The 13,097-nt window shown below is 36.1% G+C and overlaps 1 protein-coding gene across 1 annotated transcript in view; it reads left to right on the top strand.

Annotated features, from left to right (window-relative positions):
- Nucleotides 1-12,792, top strand: part of PCLO (piccolo presynaptic cytomatrix protein) — a 361,627-nt gene extending 348,835 nt beyond the window's left edge. The window contains exons 16-19 of the mRNA XM_042916591.1: nt 6,905-6,998; nt 8,616-8,687; nt 10,696-10,876; nt 12,493-12,792. Coding sequence (XP_042772525.1) covers nt 6,905-6,998; nt 8,616-8,687; nt 10,696-10,876; nt 12,493-12,704 — 559 coding nt within the window. The 3' untranslated portion in view covers nt 12,705-12,792. The remainder of the gene's footprint in view (nt 1-6,904; nt 6,999-8,615; nt 8,688-10,695; nt 10,877-12,492) is intronic.
- The last annotated feature ends 305 nt before the right edge of the window (nt 12,793-13,097 follow it).

Raw genomic sequence — 13,097 nt, 5'->3', positions numbered from 1 at the left:
AACTTTAAGATGTCATCTTAAAGACCAGAGTTTTGTAGTCTTTTTCCATGAATTAGACCTGATATTGAAACATTTCCGTGTCTTTATAACTTCTGCACCACCAAGGTATTGCTGTGCAAAAGGATGCCATAACCTGCCTGCTCTCCCACATTAACAACAACACAAGAGCATCCTTCTTTGTTTGCCAACAGTAGGAAACAGTTTTCTAAGAGAGCTCATAACTCGATACATCATTACATTGTCAGCCAAGAGTATCTTTTAGATACATAACTGGAAGCATTCTTTTGCACATTTCATTACATTATATACTATGTGTGTTATTTATTTAGTTGGGGAGGTGACTCTTATACCATCTGTAGCAATAAGGTGGTGAGAATTTTAATCCCACACAAAATATTAACGGTACAGGATTTGTTTTTGTCTGTGACATTAACATTTCACATATTTCCTAATTCTGGCAAGCTGTGGCCCTAAAGACGTTGTTTCTGATTTTGATCCTGATAGCAGTTGGATATTTAAATATTGTAAAGAATAGGATTAGTCACCACACCCTTTCTGGTGGCCAGAAATTTTTTTGTTTCCTTACATCCACTTAATCATGGCAAACACTAAATTTGATATTCTGTAAGGTTGCTTGTTACGGCTAGCTGTCTCAGGACACCATCCAGATCTCTCAGACTGATGGGCAAAATTAGTCTGGTTGAAAGAGATAATGTCATTTTAGAACAGATATTATCAATCACTTTATGCAGAACCTTCCTATCATTTATCTAGAGAAACAGGGGTGGAGGGTAGTTGTCAGAATGACAACGATTGTCTGTATTTAACTTAGAAAAGAGCGTGTTTTGTAAATGTGAATACTGGTTGAAACCGTCTAGGATGTGCTGGTCACAGTTTCAAAGATCTAGAAGTCACTTTCTCATTATATGTTTCATTTAGAAGTCACTTTCATCATCTCTGAGAACTGTCGATGTGAGAAGGAATTATAATGATAAGGTACTGATATTGTAGTTTTGGCTGAGGGAGCCAGTGAGTGAAGTCCTGAAGAACTTGGGTTTGAATCTTAGCCCTGCCTCTTAGAAGTTGTAAGCTTTCTCTAAAATGATTTCCTCTTCTGCTAAATAGAAATAATAATAGCACCCCTCCCAGGCATTTTGTGAAACAGAGTAAACCACCAAAAGTGATAAGCATAATGTCCAGCACGTAATAAACTCAATAAATGGTAGTTGATATTATTGCCAATAGTATGTACAATTACACTCTCTTAGGGTAATACCACTCAGAATTCCCTAAGCTACTCTAAAACTGGCCTAAATTTGTTATGATATGTGTTTATATACAAATATATATAATTTATGTATAGGAAGTTTATATACATTCACACACACACACACACATATATAGGAATATATATATATAAGAATATATATATATATAGGAATATATATATAGGAATATATAGGAATATATATATAGGAATATATAATTCCTATATTCCTCTGCCCCTCCCCTGCTTGCGCGCTCTCTCTCTCTCTCTCTCTCTCTCTCTCTCAAAAGAAAAAGTAAATAAACATTAAAGAAAAGTTGTGGGATTATTCATATTTCATGATTGGCTACATCAAGTAGCCAGTGGTCAGTTGTCCCTACAAAAAAGGAGATACAGAAAGCTTGGGCTACAGCATTACACCAAATTATTTAACATCACTGTATAGGAAACTAAACAACTTTGAACTTCGTTTTCTTCAATAATAAAATGTAATACATCTGTCATTGTTAAAATTTAAAAAAAAAAAAGTCCTGTGAACTGATAAGAATTTCACTGGTCCAATTTTCTGGTCTCCTTTCATTTCCTCTTCCTACCCTTGGATCAATATACTCATAAGCTCTGGAAGCCCAAATCGTCAGCACCAAGATGAGGTGAAAGAAAGACCAGGAAAGAGCACAAAGAGTGCATGAACTCAGAAGTTGTCCCTGGGTAATTAGGAAATGGAAATGAGCTTATCCAAAGGATCCCATCTTTACACTGTTTGACAAAGTGCAGACCTTTTCCCACTAATGAGACTATGAGACTTTGCTATGATTGAAGCTGATATTAGCTATCATAATACCTTGAAGTTCCATTCCTGGCTAGACTTTCTCTAAACCTCCTTGTTAGCATATCAGACTGTTTCCTCTAAGACCTATGTAAATCAGGAACAGTTGTTGTGTGCATTTACAATTCAAAGGGCAAAACTTGTTTCATTTCAGTGGATTTTAAGAGGAAAAAAGTAGGAGCATGTTTTAAGGATCCATCCAATAAATATTTCTTTAGCACAGACTGTTCCAGACACTGTGCTAGGAGCTAAGGTTACAGTTGACAAACAACCATAGCTCTGACTTCAGGGAGCACAGGGGGCAATAAAGTGATGTGCTAAAAACACACTACTGCACAGAACAATAGAGCTTATAAAATGGAATATGATATGAGCTTCTTTCTAATTTAAAGGAAAATCCTTAGAGGAGTAATTAAAAATTGTGTGTGTGTGTGTGTGTGTGTGTGTGTGTGTGTGTGTGTGTGTGTGTTTCTTTATTGGACCTACTGTATTTTTTCAGTAAAGATATATATATGTATATGTGTGTATGTATGTGTGTGTTGTGTGTTTCTATATATAAGTATGTGTATATATGTCTGTGGTCTTTATGTGTGTATGTGTGTGTATATATATGTATGCATGTATGTGTGTATGTGTGTGTATATATATGTATGCATGTATGTGTGTGTATGTGTGTGTGTGTGTATATATATATATATGATTTCCAATAAAGGAAAACCAAATAAAAGAAATAAAAACCTTCAATATTTTAATTCTATGAGAGTGAAATAGAAAGAAGCCATCATATCCCATTCTTCTTTCTCATCTATATTTTTAAATTAAAAAGAGAAACTCAGAGTACTGGTTTTCTGTCAGTTTAGGGAAGAATAATTGAATTTCAAATATCTTCTTCTGACTGTCTTAAAAGCAGATTTACTCATGAGAAAATAACTGGTCAAATTAAAAAATGAAAGAGAAAAGAAATTAGTCAAAACTTCAAGGAGATGAAGGTTAACTTTTCTTTATTAGCCCCATGCCCCATCTTGATTAATTGACTTTTTATTTTCCCTGGTTAAAAAACCTCTGTGATTATCAGATATGGACTCATTGTCCTCATTTAATATCATTATTGCCATCTTCCCAGGAGGGAATATAGTGTGTTTTCTGGACGAAGAAGGAAACAGAAAAGGAGCCCCACTTTTTCCTCACCCTCATTTATGCTCACGTTTAAGAGTCCCTCTGCTTGACCATCTTTAGCTTGTAAATCCAGATTCTGATACAGATGGGAGAAGGTGTGGAGAGTTTTCACTTGTGTGAGATGGCTACACAGCCCGATCAGATCATGCTCCAGGTGGTCGGTACATGGTAGTTAAAAAGACAAGTGATGTTGAAGGAGTGGCTTTGTGCAACCATCTCTGTGTCATAAAATTCAAGTACAAAAAAACTGCAAAGGATTTCCTTATCCTTTACACAGCTCAACCAGGAAGAGTGGAGGCCAGTTGTGTTTACTGACAATAATCCTAAAGGAAATGGACACATCGAGTCTGGAGAGAATTAAAGAATCAAATTCATTAATAACATAGAATTCTGCCAGTTTGGGTTATTCCCGAGTGTATCTGGGCAAAAAGAAATATTTATGGTAATTATCCCTGGTTCCACAACACTCTCCTGGGATACACTATTCAGAATTTCCCTAAACACCTCTAAAACTTGCCTAATTTTCTGTATGTGTCTATATACACACATATTGTATAAAATTTATATTACATATATAGGAAATCTATATATCTAAATTGAAGGGAAGGACTTTAGATTATTTGGTAAAGAAGACAAACAAGGTACTGCAGCTGATAAAGCCTGAAATTAAGAAACTGGTGGCTTATTCAGATTTTGTGAACCTAATCAAGTTCACAAAAAAAGTACATATAGCTTACATTTAAGAGCAACCAGTCAGTTTCCCTATGTCTGGATCATAGTCCTGCCAGTTAATAACTATGCCACCTTCCCAACAGCCCTTAATTCCACTGATTTTCAGTTTTTTCTACCCTGTCTCACAGAATTACCACGAGGGTTAAATGAGCTAATACATAAAAAGCATTTAGAACTCTGCCTGAGAAAAACTAAGCATTTAATGAATGTTAGCTGTTTTTATTTTAATGTGCTTACTTTATAAACTGCTTTTCACCCACGAACCAAGAACTTTTAAAAAATGTATATGTGAAAAAAACGTGAAAAATTGTGGTAACAATTATCCATATTCATAGATTCAGAAAAGATGATGACTAATAAATCCTTTTCCAGACATTATAATAATACAGACCATTTTCACATATATTGACAATATCTAGAATTTTCAAGAACGTACTGGAGTTTACGTTTGACATTAATTCCCATCTTTTTAAAATATGATGCATTGAATTATTCAGCATTGAAAAAAATAATTTGCTGCTATTTACTGTATTATGAATTTTATCCTTAATGTTTCATGATCTCATTACCTTGATAACAAACAAATAGTCCAAAACAAATAGAATTTTTAAAAGTCAGACTACCATATGTTTTTCTTCTAAGTATACCTGCCTAGAGAAATAGCCATGAATTCTAAAGTAGCTACCAAGGCTTGTTATTATCTTGAAAGTGCTCACATTCATTCTTCTGATGTCATCATTAAAAAAAAAAAAAAAATTCAGGCTCCTGGGTAGCTCATTCGGTTAAGCATCTGACTTGGGCTTAGGTCATGATCTCATGGTTCATGAGTTCAAGCCCTACCTTGCTTCAGGTTCTCTGTTCCTGTCTCTCTGCCTGTAACCCGCTGGCTCTCACTCTCTTCCCTCTTTCCCTCTCTCTCTCTCTCAAAAATAAATAAAAACATTTAAAAAAAAACAAAAACATAAGATATAAAGACACATAGCCTACTAAAGTTATTTTGAAGTTTTACTGGAAAATATTTCAAACTGAAAATTATAGACAATAACAAATACCTCTGTTTTTGATATTCGGTTCTATCAAATTTTAATATTCTGCTATACAGGCTCCAGATTTTTTTATTAAAAAACATTTTGTGTGTACCCTCTGAAACCCTCTGAAACCATTCCTCTGTCCACCTGAGAAAACTACTAAATAGAATTTAATACCTATAATTCCCAAGCTGACTTATGATATTAATATATTTTTATTATATATACATGTATACATAGTTTACTGTATTAGCTCACATGATTTTAATTTTAAATCATAATAACTTACTTTAGTTATCCTTCTGCAAATTTTTTGCTTAACTTTTTTCTAGATTTATCTGTCTTGATATATGGAGGTGTATTTTATTCATTTTAACTGCTGCTATTTTACTGAATGAATATATTGTATATATCATATTAATATGCTGTTAGAAATAATGTTACGGTGAATGTTCTTGAGCACATTCCTTGTGCACAGGTGAGGAGAACACATTCCCTGTGCACAGGAGAATTTCTCTAGATAGAAGTGGAATAAGTCAAAGTAGAATTTGCTGGGGGTTTGGGTACATAAACTTCACCAGTTTCATCTAAAATCCATCTAAATTCAGGTAAAAAGTATGTATCAATTTATACTATCTACAATACATGACAATTCCTGTGTTTTCAAATCATTGCATTTACACTTCAAAATTATTTGCAATTTATCTTGAATAAAAACATTGTCAAATCCAGCTTTTATTTTTGTACAGATGAGTTGGTTAGAAGAGAGAAGGTCGATGCTTTATTTCTTAATTTGGATTCAGTTCACCATGGCTGAAATAGGAGGTCCTGGGAAACATGAGTTCAGTGGTTCTCATCCTTGGATGCACATTAGTTTTACCCAGAAGATTTAAAAAATTCTGATAGTCAAGCATCACCCCAGACCTATTAGATGAGGATCTCTTCGGAGGTGCCAGGCAAGGAGATATGGGTGCACGGCCGGTTGCCCTCTTTGCAGCCTTAGAACTCGGATTCCTAGCTAATCCCAGTATGCAATGTTGTGAATTACTGCCCCTGCATATGCTGGTAAGAAAGAGAAAAAAGCCAGAGACAGAAGAAAGACATTCTGAAGGTGGGATGCACTGGAGCTTGATTCTCAATAGCCCTGTCTAGAATGGATAGGGTAGATTGTGCCTGCGAAACAATAAGAGGCATTCCAGGAAGTGGAGCGCATGAGACCAGGAACTAGCGAGAGTTAGTCTGCCCATAGCTGGGAACACACACCACCAAACCCAGGGAGAGGATCCAGTCCTTTTAGAAAAGCCACCTCGTAAAGTCAAGGCACATGAAAGAACTCCAGACGAGTATGTTGGTTTTCAGGACTCTGGTGCCCATCAGCACTGAAGTGCTGGACCTGAGATCTCTAGGACCTGAGAGCGAAGGCTAGGCAGAAAATTCAGGAAAAAGGCAGTGAAGATTAGATAAAGGCCTTCTCTGTGGGGTAACATTGGCTAGTAGCAACAGTGATAGTTCAGTCCCATCAGTTGATTGATGTCAAGTATAGATGTTACCATATAGTTCATGTAATTATCTCTTGGGAAAGATTTCCAAAATTACAGTATAGCTGGAACACCTAAAGCTTTTCTTTAAAAAACTACTTCAGGGCAAATAAAACCAAAGGCATCCAACATGTTCTTAAATTGTCATTTTTTACTCAATTTAAAATAAGGCTTAAGATGGTAAGATGAGTAGATGATTGCATAATGACTTAACACAAAGTATCATCTTAAAATGTCTGCACGACCTTCCTGTTAACTATGAAGTCATCAGTTAAGGTGAATAATCAATGTAACTTTTTGTTTGTTTGTTTGTTTGTTTTTTTGGCTTCTAATTCAGTGCTGAGTACAAGAGGAGGACTAAATATGTTCAAAAAAGTCTTAATCCTGAATGGAATCAAACAGTAATTTATAAAAGTATTTCCATGGAACAGGTATGCAATGATTGTTTTCTGTGACAGATTTAGGCTAATATAAGAATAGCAATGGCAAAAGTATTAAAGATTGTAGTCTATCAATTTTGTCACACGGGCAAGAAGAAATGAGTAAAATATATATGAGAAAGGTAGCCAGTGAAAGGAAATGGGTACAGTTCAAAGATCCCATGAATGTAAACGTGGGCATTTTGACAAAACAGCCAAAAAATAAGCAAAGACATAAGACCAGTGGAACATTTTCCACCAAATTATTTCAAATTATTCAAGTTATTTCAAAATTTAAATAGTTCAACAGACTAGGCCATATTTGTCATATTTTGAAGGAAACCATTTTTCCAACTGGCTGTACATTTTTTTAAAATTTGGCCAATCTCAGGGGCACATGGGTTGCTCAGTTGGTTAAGTGTCCAACTTCTGCTCAGGTCATGATCTCATGGTCCATGAGTTCAAGCCCTGCGTTAGGCTCTGTGCTGATAGCTCAGAGCCTGGAGGCTGCTTCGGATTCTGTGTCTCCCTCTCTCTCTAGCCCTCCCCCATTCATACTCTGTCTCTGTCTCGAAAATAAACATTATTTTTTTTTTTTTAATTTGGCCAATCTCTTTTTTTTCCAGTTCTATTGAGATATAATTGATGTAATACATTGTATAAGGTAATGTTAGACACCATAATGATTTGATATGTATATTACAAAAGTAATACTTGGCTATATTTGACTTTCATAAACAATACAAAGAAAATATTTTAGTGTATATAAATATATTATTGATAGGCGTCTGTGTGGCATAGTCAATTAAGCATCTGACTCTTGACCTTGGCTCAGGTATTAATCTCACTTTTTGTGCATTTGAGCCTGGCATTGGGCTTTGTGCTATTAGCTTGGGATTCTGTCTGTCCTCTCTGCCCTTCCCCCACTTGTGTGCTCTCTCTCTCTCTCTCTCTCTCCCTCTCTCAAAATAAGTAAATAAACTTTAAAAAATGTATTATTGTACCAGACAACATTTTAGGAATTCTCTGTCTTCTCTAAATTGAGGCCTCGTAAGTCTGACATTGTGAAGCTAAACTGTACAGACCAAGACATACAGATGACTAGCCCAAAGATTATAAAGGAGGTTTAGGATTTGTCCTCTGGAAGATTTCTGATGTGATTGTGAAGTTGAAGCTAGGTATAAATTGTAATCTGGGTTCTTGAATTTAAAAGAAGTTAAATTTACCTGCAGAAATAAGGCAATGCTACTTACGTCTTTCGATGATTTATTAAAACCAAAAACCTCTAATCCAAATATTTTATCTAAATTACCTAGACAGTTTTGCAACCTATGGATTCCATGTATTTAAAGAGCATTTATGGATTCTGCTTTTAATTTTTAAAATCTGAGGGGAGTGTTAGAATAACAAGAAATGAGTAAAACTTTGAGGTCTCTTACGAGCAAACACTAGGTTTGACTATAAAACCATTGGTATTTCACATACTATTTAATATAAACCCACATTTTTAGATAAATTTGAAGTCCTTTTATACACTTCAAGGAAGTGAAAGTAAATGAATCTATAATAGACTGTGATGAAAATTTATGATGAGGAATGGGGTTAATGACATTTTGATTTAAACTGTAGCTCAAGAAGAAAACACTGGAGGTGACCGTCTGGGATTATGATAGATTTTCTTCCAATGACTTTCTTGGTGAGGTGAGCATCTGATTTCCTTTTCCTTATTCGCTTTCATTATGAACCACCAATTAGAGCTTGATGCAAGCGTATTTCTTAAGTTTATAAGATAACCATTTTGGTTAAAGCCTTTCGGTGGATAGAATGTATTTCCTGATTCATCCTTTTCAGTTGATGAATAGTAACTTGAGAAATGGTCTTCACTTTACCATTTGATGTACTTTATAAATAATTTTCAAGATGAACTAGTAATTGTTTTCATAGGAGATATATAATCATGCTGTGAATCCAAATGATTATGTTAAAATTTTGAGATAAACTTTATAAAATGAGCTAGATTTTTAAATTGCATTTTCAGGTTATTGAGTCGCTATTCCTCACTGAATGTATCATTGACTTTATGTGACATTTTACATTCTTATTTCTTTGAAGTATCCCGTGAAAACTCTCAAAATATTTTACAAGGCAAAACTAGAAGTAGGAGAAGACAATAAAAAGGAATTTTATGTAAATTCACATGAAATCTAACCTCATTAATGAACTCTGGCACAGTGGTCAGATTCTGCATTTTTGGTTTGTTTTTGTTTTCATCTATCATTTTTCCAAAAATATATATTTTATTTAGTGATCTTTGCTAAAACAGAAGTTGTGAATTAATGTTAAAAAATAAGCCATAAGAGACTCTTGAATACAGAGAACAAACTGAGGGTTGATGGGGGGTGAGGGAGAGGGGAAAGTGGGTGATGAGCATTGAGGAGGGTACCTGTTGGGATGAGCCCTGGGTGTTGTATGGAAACCAATTTGACAATAAATTACATTAAAAAAATAAAGAAAAATAAACCATCTCTTAAAAAAATAACACCTAGACAATATGATGTCCCTTCCCAGAAATCATAGGAAACTGTTATGTAGTCTAGGTGATGTGAGACCTTGTTTGGTTCCTAGACTCTGTATTTCTCTTTCCCATCAAAACTAGACCATTTGACCTTTAATTGCAGTCTCATGCTAGTACAGCCACTGGGAATAGTCTTGACCTTCGGACAATTCTAGGATGCACTGTTATATCTGACTTAATGTCCCATTTCAGAAAACTGATTTATTGTTGTTTTTAAAATTGATTGTTCACATGAATTTAGAGCATATATCCATTGTGTTGGTTCTCATTATTTTATGTCTCATCAAATCTGAAATGCCAGCAACTCTAAAATGCACTATTACTTACGAATCACTAAGAAAGAAAAAAATGCTGGGAAGTCTGGGTGGTTCATTCGCTTAGGAGTCCGACTTGGGCTCAGGTCATGATTTCACAGTTCATGGGTTCGAGCCCCGTGTCCAACTCAAGTCCTGCATCTGGCTCTGTGCTGACAGCTCAGAGCCTGGAGCCTGCTTAGGTTTCTGTTTCCCTCTCTCTCTGCCCCTCCCCCCGCTTTTGCGTTGTCTCTCTCGGTCTCTCACAAATGAATAAATGTTAAAAAAAAAAAAAAAAGAAAGAAAGAAAGAAAGAAAATGCTGCCAGTTAAAACATGACACAGTGCTTTCTCATCGTTAAATTGTTAGTCATACCCCTATTTCAAAGATCAACTAAAGTATGTTTTAAAATACAGGGAATAAGTTAGTAATTTGCAAATCGCCCATTCTTTTTTATTTTGTCCCTCTCATAACTAAAACCAATCTTTAAAAATGATATCCAAGTTAGAAAAACAAAAGATCCAAATTTAGTACTAGAATGTGTTCATTTCAGAAAAGAAAGTTTTCTTTCATGAAGAATTGCAAGTCTACCTTTTTACATCATCTCCAAAATAATTAATAGTCTGAGATTTTATACAGTTCCATTTAACCAAGTGTTTATTAGACATCTATGATGCACAGGGCATTGTTCCCAATGTCATGCGTAAAGAAACATGAGGAAGACAGCCTGGTCGTCCTCAACGTCATACTGTATCTTATATCCATGAATAAATTTCAGGTCACAGAAGAGAGTAATGAGTGAATTATATCAACCTCATTGACTTCCTGCATTGTTTTTCAGGTACTGATTGATTTATCTAGCACATCTCACCTCGATAACACTCCTAGATGGTATTCTCTCAAAGAACAGACTGAAAGCCTCGATCATGGCAAGTCTCATTCCAGTCAGGGCAGCCAGCAGCCTCCAAAGCCATCTGTCATCAAAAGCAGAAGCCATGGTATCTTCCCTGACCCATCCAAGGGTAGGAGACATTTCAAGTAGAAAAAGCTTTTGTCTCCTTGTTCACTTAGTAACTTCTGAATATGAATGCCTGTAGATGTAATTTATTTTGAAATGTTGGATTCTGTTGGAAAGTATGTAATATAATGTCATGCAAAGAGTGACTGATATGGAATCAGGAGTAAAGGGCGTTAGTCTCAGATCAGCCCATAATTAGGTTTACTACTTGGCGATCTTCACCTAACTCTGGTTTTGAAGCAGGATAATGGAGGAGTTTGGGCTATATGAGCTGTTGGGTTATTTCCTCTCAGATTCCATGATACTATGATTTTATAAAATGTGTTGGGTTATTCCGTAAAGAAAAATAAAAATCCTCAACAGTTCATTGACGAGACATACTCATTATTACCGTTGATGCAGATTTCTTCTAATTGTTTAAACCCCTATTTTTTCATAGGTATTTTCTTATTCACATATTATATATATGTAAACTATACATAATTTTGCATCCTGATTTTTACTTGTCATATCAAGAACATTTTCCCCATGTCATCACAACAATTGGTATGTTGAAATTTACTTAAACCTTTCCTAAATGTTGGCCTCAAGCTAATTCTATGATTTTTTTTTAAAACTCTGATTATTATTTTTTGAAATAATAATGTTATACATCGGTTTGGGCAATACACACAGAATTCCCATTTGAATGAGATTTTCCTTTGAGAGGTTTATTGCCAATTATCCTACGACACATTAATCTTCATCATAAACTGAGTTACTACCTGTATGAGATAACCATGTAGTATCTTCCCTAGATATATTGAACTATGTACAAGTATCAACTATAACTTTTTATACTGGACCTGAGTCTTGCTCCCTTCTCTTCTCGGAAAGTACATCACATTGAAAAGTGGTTCTTTGCACATTAGAAAGGAATGGGTCCCAATTGCATGTGTTCTAGGAGATGGAAAACCACGAGGCCAAGTCCAGTAGGACACTGAGTTGATCTGATAAACCACGGACTCCCATGCGTGCTACAGATATGACTTATGACTGAGCTTTATAGATCATTTATGGATTCCACTTCCAGAACAACTCTGCCCTGATTAACGGTCTAGAAGATCATTAGCATAAAGACTTCTCTCCCTCTGACTGCCATAGTCAATGTGGGATCTATAGTCCACATTCTCTAAAATCACCCGAGACATGATTCTACAGTCCCCACACTTGATGTGTCCTATAGTGACTCACGCCCCTTCGTCCAGGAATTCACCGCATTTTTACTTAAAACTCCTCTGTGGTAGTGTCAGCCTATCGTCTCCTGCCTGGTCCCTACTTGAATCGGCAGTTGCTTGCTAAAAGGATAAGTTACCATAATTCATTTACGTGAGGATAGTCAGATGTATTTCCTCTTCTCACACTTCTCTCTTCTCAACATTATCATCCTCTTGACTCCCCTCCCCCACACGGCTTCCCAAATGTTTAATCACATTGCCGAGTAGGGAGCAGTTGCATAAGTAAGCCCAACAGGCAGCGGCATTAACATAAATCTTAGACAGTTGCAAATGACGTGAGGCCGGGCTCGATGGGAGGAATGCTGGAGCCATGTTAACTCCTGTTTCACCCTTTTGTAACCAGACATGCAGGTTCCCACCATTGAGAAATCCCACAGTAGTCCTGGTAGCTCGAAATCCTCCTCCGAAGGTCACCTCCGCTCTCACGGACCGTCTCGCAGCCAGAGCAAAACCAGCGTCACCCAGACCCACCTGGAAGATGCAGGGGCTGCCATAGCCGCTGCCGAAGCCGCAGTGCAACAGCTCCGCCTGCAACCAAGTAAAAGACGCAAATAAATTCCTCAGCATGGCAGCTTAATGTTCATCTGTTGCCTTCCTTCCCTGCTGTCCTTCCCTGTCTGCTTTCTGTGTTTTGGCACACCCCGCTCACTCCGTTCTCTGTCCCTTTGTCTGTGTAAGGACAGTACTGATACATATATATGCTCTCTCTCTTATTTAATTTTTTTTTTTTTTTTTTTTTTTTTTTTATTGACGTGGACCGCAATAAAACTGGCTGTTTCCCCTTTGTCTCCACCATCCATCCAACCTGGCTCATAGTACTTGGTAGCTGTGTCCGTGATGTTTGCAGACAACGCAATGTTGTGTGTCCTTTGTGTGTGCACTTTAAATATCCTTTCGAGTACAGGGATTATAAGCACACGTGACTGCCAGTTTTCCAGGCATTACACC

This window comes from Panthera leo, chromosome A2 (genome assembly GCF_018350215.1).
Source record: "Panthera leo isolate Ple1 chromosome A2, P.leo_Ple1_pat1.1, whole genome shotgun sequence".
In the NCBI taxonomy this organism is placed as follows: domain Eukaryota; kingdom Metazoa; phylum Chordata; class Mammalia; order Carnivora; family Felidae; genus Panthera; species Panthera leo.
This window is presented reverse-complemented; position numbering and strand designations above follow the sequence as displayed.